The 10,873-nt window shown below is 39.5% G+C and overlaps 1 protein-coding gene across 1 annotated transcript in view; it reads left to right on the forward strand.

Annotated features, from left to right (window-relative positions):
* The window catches only part of LOC128685516 (stalled ribosome sensor GCN1), a gene marked incomplete at its 5' end in the record, with an annotated part of 74,614 nt that overhangs the window by 19,336 nt on the left and 44,405 nt on the right, over positions 1–10,873 (forward strand). Inside the window, 2 exon segments of the mRNA XM_070080896.1 lie at positions 7,155–7,269; positions 10,358–10,587. Of these exon segments, the coding sequence (XP_069936997.1) occupies positions 7,155–7,269; positions 10,358–10,587 (345 nt within the window).

Below are 10,873 nucleotides of genomic sequence, written 5' to 3' on the forward strand. Positions count from 1 at the left end.
GCATCGGCTACCGGACTTATCGGATACCGATAGCCTCGCGAACCATTGTGAAACCAATCAAAATCATCTTAATTTCCATAATATGTCTTCCATTCTATAAAATGAGATCAGGAAAACTAGAATACAACCATAAATATCATACGAAAATACACTGCAAAATCGGTTTTAAACCAAAAACATGGTTGGAGTTTTTTTTTTTTCTCATTATGCACAGTTTGCTGCAGGATTTTTTTATACTGTGCACACTGACCACGTAGACCCATTCTTTCATATGTAGGCCTACCAGCTTTCTCTTGCTAGATCTGAAGGCACTAGAATTTGTGTACTAGTACGGCACCAACCCTGGCGTGCAAGCCGTACTAGTACGGGACCAACCCTGAAAGAGTTAATGCTCCTCAGTGATTATTATTGCATATTATTATTATCATTATTAATATGGCGTCCTGAAGACTAATAAGACACTCTCAGTGATTTTAATGATTTTCATATTGTTTCGAATTTCGGCCATTTTGTATTTAGACTGACCTTCTGGAACAGATTACGGACGAAAGACGAGGTTCCACTGTATATATATACACACCCCTCTGGGGTGTGTATATATATACCCAGAAGGGTTTTCTTCTATTTTCTTACTATTTCTTATTCTTGTTTATTTCTTATCTCCATGGAAAAATGGAACAGAATTCTTCCTCCATCAGCCATATTTGTCATAAGAGACGACTAAAAACCAGAAGCAAGGGGCTAGTAATCCATTCTGTATACATTACTAATTTTAAAAAAGAGAAACTGCTTTTTTCTTTTTAGGTCACCCTGCCTCGGTGGGATATGGACGGTTTGTTGAAAAAAAAAATAAAAGCAGGCGAGGATATAGCTTTGGAGTGGTTGGTTCTTTTGTTCAGTAAATGTATTAAATGGGAAAAGGTACCTAGGGACTAGCAGAGAGCATGCATAGTTCCTTTACATTAAGGGAAGGAAGACAAAAGAGAGAGTAAAAATTATATGGGAATAAGCCTACTGAGTATTCCAGGTAAAATGTATGGTAGGGTTATTAACCCTTTCACTGTTTCGGTTGTACAGTGGACCCCCGCATACCGTACGCATCACATAACGTTCAGTCCGCATACCGCTCGCTTTTATCGCAAAAATTTTGCCTCGCATACCGCTCAAAAACCCGCTCACCGCTCTTCGTCCGAGATGCGTCCAATGTGCACCCTTAGCCAGCCTCACATGCACCGCCGGTGGCATTGTTTACCAGCCAGCCTCCACGGTAACATCCAAGCATACAATCGGAACATTTCGTATTATTACAGTGTTTTTGGTGATTTTATCTGCAAAATAAGTGACCATGGGCCCCAAGAAAGCTTCTAGTGCCAACCCTACAGCAATAAGGGTGAGAATTACTATAGAGATGAAGAAAAAGATCATTGATAAGTATGAAAGTGGAGTGCGTGTCTCCGAGCTGGCCAGGTTGTATAATAAACCCCAATCAACCAACGCTACTATTGGTGGTACAGCTGCTGCTGCTGCTGTACCACCGTCAGCTGCTGCTGCTGCTGCTGCTGCTGCAATGTCAGCTGCTGCTGCTGCTGCTGTACCACCGTCAGCTGCTGCTGCTGCTGCTGTAGTACCGTCTGCTGCTGCTGTAGCATCGTCTGCTGCTGCTGTATCACTGTCAGCTGCTGCTGCTGTAGCACCGTTGTTGGTGTGGCTTATTGAGAATACCAAGAAACAATTAACCCCAGAGGATTTGCCACCCAGGATAACCCAAAAAAGTCAGTGTCATCGAAGACTGTCTAACTTATTTCCATTGGGGTCCTTAATCTTGTCTACCCCACCATGTAACACGTTACTCTGGGCATTTTTAACAATCAGTTTTGTTAGCCAATGATTCTTAGGGATCAATATTGGATGTATTACTTCTTTAGGTATTGAAGAATTATGAATTCATCATCGGTATCTTATAATCTTTTCTGAGTCGAGATAAAGTTCTAAAGAATTAATCACGTTAACCCTTTCAGGGTCCAGAGGCTAAATTTCGAAGTGCACACCAGAGTCCAAGAATTTTCAAAAGATAATTTGGTTATTTTTTCTTATGAAATGGTAGAGAATCATTTTCTGAAGGTAATAAAACAAAAAGTACGAAATTTGATGGAAAATTGACGAAATTATGCTCTCGCGAATTTTGATGTGTAAGCGATATTTATGCATTGGCGATTTTGCCAACTTTGACTCCCATTTTAGGCCAATTACATTATTTCAGTGACCAAATTCTTAGATATTTCACTAGTATTACTTCTGTCCTATAGACTGAGCACAAGAAATTGCCAACTCAACTGTTTCAACTACAAAATAAAGTGATCGGAAATTGGTAATTTGGCCAATTTAGTGCAAAGCGCAAAATAGTCCAATTTCAAAATAGGGTCCAAAATAAACAATGCAGACATTCCTGGCACTAAACTAACATCTCTGTTCATTAGTCACATTTTCAGGCTTTACAAATGAATTTTTATTCAAACCAAAAAATAGAAGATTTACTGGCATGTAATACTGTAATAATTGTATAAATCATATCGGCACATTTGTGAACATATATTAGACCCACCAGCTGGCGTGTATTAGATGTGTGAGGTCATTTGTTAACTCTTGAACATCGGTAAAAATTTAACATTTCTGTTACTTTGAGTTCAGTTTCAAGCCATTTTCAGTGCTGAAACCAATCAAAATCATCTCTGTTTCTGTAATATATCTTCCATTCTATCAAATGAGACCAAAAAATTGCAAATGCAACTATAAAAAAAACATACAAAAAAACACTGCAAAGTCGCTATTTTAATAAAAAATTACGGTCTCAGTTTTTTTTTCTCTCATGCACTGTGCTGCAGGATTTGTTTTATGTGGTGCACACATACCACATAGATGTCTTCTCTCATATCTAGACCTAAATTTACCACTCACAGCTTATCAGAGCGAGCTGAGCTCATGGCGTAGATCTACAGTTTGGACCCTCAACGTAAAGCCGTAGATCTACGGCACAGACCCTGAAAGGGTCAAGTTTATTTGGGAATTTATCGTGTGTTTCTTGAAATTTGTACTCTGTAGAGAAGACATCGTTCTGTAATTGTTTACCCAGTATTTAATGGGTTCAGGAAATTCATAATTAGGTTTTGTCCCTTTAATGAATTTAAGGACAAGAGCTGTAACTCTTAAAAGTTTACCCAAAGATGAGTATTTAGATCCATCAGTGACTATTTCTGGTGTGTCTGCTGTATTTAACCCTTTGACTGTTTCCGACGTATAAATACGTCTTACGAGCCAATGTTTCTGACGTATTTATACGCACAAATTCTAGCGGCTTCAAATCAAGCGCCAAAGGCCTGGTAGGCCTACACGAGAGACAATGGGTCTCAGTGGTCGGTGTGCACCCTGTGAAAAAAATCTGGGACCCAGCGGTGCATTGTGGGAATGCCATGTTGTTAGTCCATTTTCACCATGCCTCTCGGTAAGATGTTCCTCACTCCTCGGCGGATTGGAGGTCTTTTGTTCCCAAGTGATAGCTCTAACAGCGATGAAAATGTCAGTGACAGTGAATTCCAGGGTTTTGAAGATAGTGTTACCAGAAAAAGTGCCCAGGATAACGTAATTAGTGATGAAAACCCAGATGACCCACAACCTTCCACCTCTGGTGCTGTGCCGGCTTGTTCACGTTCGCCTGTACCAGGACGAAAGAGGAAACTATTTGGTCGTGTACAACACCCAGATGATAGCAGTGATAGTGATAGTGATTTCAAGGTCATTGAAAGCAGTTCTAGTGACAGTGAGAGTGAATATTCCCCAGTGAAGCGGCCGTATGTACGACGTAGCATGCGGTCTGGTAGTGTTTCATATGTTGTTCCAACGTTAAGGAGAAACTCTGGGAGCACATCCTGTGGCCCTACACCACGACCTGATAGTGAAGATGACGATATTGTAACGATGGGTATGAATGGTGACAGTGAGGGAGGAGGCAGTGGTGGTGATAGTGAGGGTGGCACGGCCCATGTGGCACCATCAGCGGGCCATGCTACTACCCACCCTGCTGACGCAGCACAACAACCAGCCTCACAATACCCCACACTCCCACAACCTGCACAACCACAACCACGGTACAATATCCAGACCTCACCAGCAGACCACATCTGGGATTGGCAGGACGGTGACGAGTTTGTTCCCAGTCCGCATGACTTTGATGAAACACAAAGTGGAATAAAGCCATCTTGTCCACTTGGGAACAATGCCAGTGAACTGGACTGCTTTGAGTTATTCTTCGATGAACCCCTGATGGACATCATTGTCAGGGAAACAAACACATACTGTGATTACACCATGGCAAATACAATTCTCTCACCAAAATCACGGCTACACAAGTGGAAGGAGACAACTGTGGCAGAGATGTACCTGTTTTTTGCCACAATAATGCTTATGCCACATGTGTATAAGCACACTGTCACCACATACTGGGCAACAGAACGCCTGATTTCAACTCCAGGTTTTAGTGACATTATAGGTGTCAATCGTTTCCTGATACTGTTACGTATGTTACACTTTTCAGACAAAACCAGGCCTGACAGAAGCGACAGGTTATATAAGATCAGAAATGTGTTTATGTACCTGAAACAAAAGTGCTGCATGTATTTTTATCCCTTCAGGAAGCTTGTTATTGATGAGTCCTTGATTTTATTCAAAGGAAGACTCTCATTCAAGCAATATATACCAAGCAAGAGGAAACGCTTTGGTATAAAGCTATTTGTACTGTGTGATTGCAGAAGTGGTCTAGTTTTGGATATCATTGTGTACACTGGCAGTAATACTTTGAGAGATACCATGAAGTTTTTGGGTATCTCTCGTGATGTGGTTCGAACAATGATGGAACCATATCTTGTTAAGGGGCATATGTTATTTACTGATAACTGGTACACAAGCCCCTTACTCAGTGATTTCTTGCGAGTGAACTTGACAGACGTGTGTGGCACAGTGCGTGGTAATCGTAAACATATGCCAAGGTTCAACGCTGGCACTCACAGAGGTGAGGTGCAAGCCTTTGCTACCAATGACATCATGGCATTTCGGTGGCATGACAAGCGTGATGTCACATTGTTGACATCAGTTCACAGAAACGAAATGGTACCCAGTGGCAGGGACAACAGAGAGACCAATGAACCCATTCTAAAGCCTGCAGCTGTCATGGACTACAACCTCAATATGCGCTTAGTGGACAAATGTGACATGCAGATTGGGTTTGCAGACTGTGTACGCAAGAGTTATAAGTGGTATATAAAACTTTTTTTCCATCTTGTTGATATATCTATGCTAAATGCTTATAACATATACAAGTTGAAGACCAACAAAACACCAAAATATGGTGAATTTTGCCTGTCAGTAATCAGACAGATAATTGCAAAGTACCAAGGAGCAACTCCTGCAGTAGACCAGCGCCCACAGACGTCATCTCGTTTGAGGCCTGGTGATCACTACCCCATACAACTGCCTCCTACTACTGCCAAGAAAAATGCTCAGAAGAGGTGTTATGTATGTATGCATACCACAAAACGCCCACAAACACGCAGAGACACTCGTTTTATGTGTGAGGAGTGTGAAGTGCCCCTCTGCATATACCCATGTTTCAAAGAGTTCCACAAGCTGCAGCAGTTCTAGGAACGTGTTTAGTGACTGTACATATGTATATATATTATGGAACAATAGTAATAAACATTGTTTTGTATTGTTTGTTTGTGTAAACAAAGTGTATACACAAACTAATAGTGATAAAGTTTGTTCTGTTATTGTGTTGTAAATAATGAGTGTATATTTGAACAATGCACCTTACATTGGTCTCACAGGCCACATAAGTTACCTGGAACAGAAAAATATTGAAAAATGCAAGAAACCTTTGAATTAGAGTAAATAAAAGAATACCGGGTGGGCGGCAGTCGCTGCTGTTGCCGTACGCACGTCACTTTCTGCAAACTTTGCGGCTCTATATCTCGGTAAGTACTGATGGCAAAAAAATTTTTTTAGGCTTAAAACACTACTAAAAATATTCCTAACATTTTCATAAGAAAAAATAATTTTTTTTTTTCGAATATTTGGCGACAATGACAGTTTCAGAGAGGGGCCTGAAACAGTCAAAGGGTTAAACAGATTATTTCTTCTGTGTTCAAGCAGACTGTTTCTTCTGGCATAATGTGAGCTTTTTGCTGAGGTCACTTATGTTCATTAGAGAGCCAGTTGGGTCCATGGAGCCATAATTTATTGTCCACAAATTTCTTGAGTGGGACACCATGTGACAACATGTCAGCTGGATTCTCTTGGGTAGAGACGTGGACAAAGAGATAATTTCTCTGCATCTCTCTTATGTCTGCTACTCTATTCTGTACATAGACCAACTTACTCTTGTTATTACGTAACCACTGGAGAACTGCTTCATTATCACTCCAGAACACATTTTTTTTTTCAATAGTGAGATGATCAAGCACTTTGTTGAGATAGACAGCTAATTTTGTACCTACATAGAGTGCTGTCAGTTCTAATTATGGTACTGTTTTGACCTTCAGGGGTGCTACCCTGGCTTTTGTAGGTGGGTGTGAGCTGGAGCTGTTGTGGTATAGGTGGGTGTGGGCTGGAGCTGGTGTGGGATGCGTGGGTGTGGGCTGCTGATGTGGAGTGGGTGGGTGTGAGCTGGAGCTGGTGTGGGATGGGTGTGAGCTGGTGTTGGATGGGTGGGTGTGAGCTGGTGTGGGATGGGTGTGAGCTGGTGTTGGATGGGTGGGTGTGAGCTGGTATGGGATGGGTGTGAGCTGGTGTGGTATGGGTGGGTGTGAGCTGGAGATAGTTTCCACTTCTTACAATGTTATATTGCTGTACATTACAATGTTATATTGTTGTACATTACAATGTTATATTGTTGTACATTACAATGTTATATTGTTGTACATTACAATGTTATATTGTTGTACATTACAATGTTATATTGTTGTACATTATGTTATATTGTTTTACGTTATGTTATATTATTGTACGTTACAGTGTTATATTGTTGTACATTACAATGTTATATTGCTGTACGTTACAATGTTATATTTTTTTACATTACAATGTTATATTGCTGTACCTTACAGAGCCTGGATGCAGCAGACCAGCGCTCACTGGTGGCTGATGTCCGGCAGGCGGTCAAATTTGCTGCATCAGACTTAAAGGGGGACGACCTCATGCCTGGGTTCTGTCTTCCGAAAGGTAATGAAGGAATAGAGTAACAACACTAAAATTATCATTTACAGTTAATGTGGTACAAGTTAGATGTAATTCTTTCACATTATTTTCATTTTATACAATTAAGTACTATTGCAAAGTTATGATATACTCTGCATACTGCCCACTACTAAGCTTAATACAATAATAGTAATTTATAGTATATGCAGGGCCATCTTTCCTGTAAATGCATTTGAAAATGTTCATTCAAAATTAACCCGTAAACGGTCCAAACGTATATATACATTTTTTCGACATTTGAAAGTATGTAAAAAAAAGTAGATCTTTTTTTTTTTTACATTTCAAAACGTGTAAAAAGCTTAGATCTACTCTTTTTTTTTTTTTTTTTTTTTTTGTTATATTTGAAAATATGTAAACAAAAAATGTGGATCTACTTTTCGAGCACTAAGCATGTGAACATTGATCTGCTTGGACATTTTAAGGGTTAAAGAGCACATGCAAATGCCTTCAAAGTGCATGACATTATTTTCAATGTACAGTGGACCTTCGAATTTCATCATCTCTTTTCTGTGTGTATATTTTGTTAATATTTTTGGGTGTCTGGAATGGATTAATTGGATTTACATTATTTCTCATGGAAAATATTAATAAAAAATACATTTTGTTGAGAATAACTATAATTTTACATACAGAAAAGTGATGATGAAATTGTATTTATTAAAAATTGCACTATATAGAGGAGCTTTGTAAGAGGTGACTGTATTATAGTGAACAACACATAATGTGTACAGCAGCAGTTCACATTATAATGTGTTCACATTATAATGTTTATTACTTTGCACATTATAATGTTTCTTACTTTGCACATTATAATGTGTACAGCAGTACATATTATGTGTGCATCATTACATATTATGTGTGCATCATTACATATAATGTGTACAGTAGTACAGGTTGGCCATCACTAATCCGGCAATCAGTTATCCGGGTCCATCAATAATCCGGCACTAATTTCAGCTAGCATAATTTTAAATTTCATCATTATACTGACTCAGAAATTGTGCAGATGGTTGTAAATCCACAGCAGCAAGCCAGTAGAGGAGAAAGCAGTGATGAAAATGAGGAAGATGTAGCAGTCTCTCTATTGATAGGTTAATTAAGTTTATTCTAACCTAACCACTCTGTAATCTGGCAAACTCACTAATCCGGCACACTACAGGTCCCAACGATGCTGGATTAGTGATGGTCAACCTGTACATATAATGTGTACAACAGTACAGTCTTATCTAAATTACAGCATTAATTTAGATAAAACATTTTAGGAAGGTCACTGACAAAAAGCTCAAGGAAGTGTAGCATATATACACTTGAGTTCCTCTGGGACTGTTACCAAGTCAGAGGTGAGTGTGACAAGACTCACATCACCAGGAGACATGTTGGGAAGAGGGAGTGGCAAGAAAGTTGTACTAGTTAGTAGCAGTAATTGAAGTTAAAGTAATAATAGAGATAAAATACATCTCCAGGTGCTTTCATTTGTTATTTGAGTTTTTAAAGCTTATTATATTGTCAGGGCAGTTAGAGAATTGGAGGTGTTGCATGATATGTTACATGATAGTATAAGTTGATCACTAATGTAGTATATGAACCATAGAATTGACGAGGGAAAAAGGTGAATGTAGAACTGACAAGGAGAAAAAGGTGAGCGTAGAACTGACGAGTGGAAAAAGGTGTGCGTAGAACTGATGAAGGGAAAAAGATGAGCGATTCACTGAGGCACTTGTTGAGACAATGAATGTTATCCATGGTAGCAAAGAGGGGAATGTATGAGTGTATAGTGGTGCCAGTGCCGTTATTTGGGTGTGAATCATGGGTGGTGAATGTTGCAACAAGGAGGAGGCTGGAGGCAGTGGAGATGATTTGTCTGAGAATAATGTGTAGTGTGAATATTATGCAGAGAATCTGTAGCTTGGAGATTAGGAAGTGCGGAGTTACTAAAAGTGTTATCCAGAGGGCTGAGAAGGGTTTGTTGAGTTGGTTCAGACATTTAGAATGGAATGAAATAGAATGACTTGGAGAACATATAAATCTGTTGTGGAAGGAAGGCAGGTAGGGGTCATTCTAGGAAATGTTGGAGGGAGGGGGTAAAGGAGGTTTTGTGTGCAAGGGCCTGGACTTTCAGCAAGTGTGAGTGAGCATGTTAGATAGGAGTGAGTGAAGACAAGTGGTTTTTATGACTTGACATCTGTTGGAGTGTGAGCAAAGTAACATTTATGAAGGGATTCAGGGAAACCAAAGGGTTAGTAACCCCTTCTCCTGTATACATTACTAAAGTTGGAAAGAAACTTTTGTAATTCTTTTGGGGGCCACCCTGTCTTGGTGGGATACTGCTGGTGTGTTGAAAGAAGATGATCATGCTGCTGTCATAAAATTGTTTATTAATCACTCATAAAGTCTGAATTTTGTGATTGGTTATAGTGGTATTCTGGTAGTTTTTGTTATTAGGAAGGTTTGGTAGTGGTTCCTAACTGTATCACTAATTACACCTGATTTTGGTGGGGCAATTATGTTGGTTCATATTTGCTCAAGTACAGAAGCAAACATCTCATACTGTAAGACTTTGAAGTTGAAGGTAATGAAGATGCTACTACCTCATCTTCTTACTTACCTTTAGTGTGCTCACAGCCATGATCTTCATTTTTCTTCTTTCAATAACCTGGCCATATCCCTCCAAGGCAGGGCGGCCCAAAAGGTAAAACAAAAGTTTCTCCTTTTAAATTTAGCAATTTATACCGGAGAAAGGGTTGCTAGCCCCTTGCTCCCAGCATTTTAGTCGTTCCTTATGACACGCATGGCTTATGGAGGAAGAATTCTGTTCCACTTTCCAATGGAGAAAGATCCCCATTCTTCTTATATAATTGCTAGATAGTAAATGTTGATATTATTGCATAAATAGTACAGTATTTTTAATACCACATCAGCTGTTTGTCAGATAGTGTGGTGCAGAGATGCACATTCACCACCATCATTCATTCTTGAACTGTGTTTTCAGTAGTACTCCTCAGACATAGCATTTCAAATGATCCTCTGAAGTAATGTTTGAATTTGGTTTTAGGTATTCAGCCAATCCTACCCATCTTCCGTGAGGCTGTATTGAATGGTGAGCCTGAGCTGAAGGAAGCAGCTTCTAATGGTCTTACTGAAGTTATTCGTCTCACCAGCTCTGAAGCTCTCAAGCCTTCTGTTGTGCACGTCACTGGACCACTCATTCGTATTTTGGGTGATAGATTTGCTTGGAATGTCAAGGTGGCTGTTCTTGATACTTTAGCTCTCCTCTTAGCCAAGGTAAGTTAGAGGATAGTAAATATGTTACTTTACATTTCTTGTCATTGATATCTCCCTACAAATTGTACTGTAAGTGATACTTATAGCCCAGCCTTAGTCTATCAGTGACAGTGTCTTGCTGTCTACTGTCCCTGTTACTTTCTCTATAGATATGTTTACCTTGACACATCATTATGATGAACAATTAATCTGCTAGTTTCTGTCTGCACACTTCTGCTTTCTTCAGTCTCATTTGGGACATCTTTCTAACAATGATTTTTAATTATTACATTGAAGGGGAAGCACT

Source organism: Cherax quadricarinatus, unplaced genomic scaffold (assembly GCF_038502225.1).
Source record: "Cherax quadricarinatus isolate ZL_2023a unplaced genomic scaffold, ASM3850222v1 Contig1202, whole genome shotgun sequence".
Classification (NCBI taxonomy): domain Eukaryota; kingdom Metazoa; phylum Arthropoda; class Malacostraca; order Decapoda; family Parastacidae; genus Cherax; species Cherax quadricarinatus.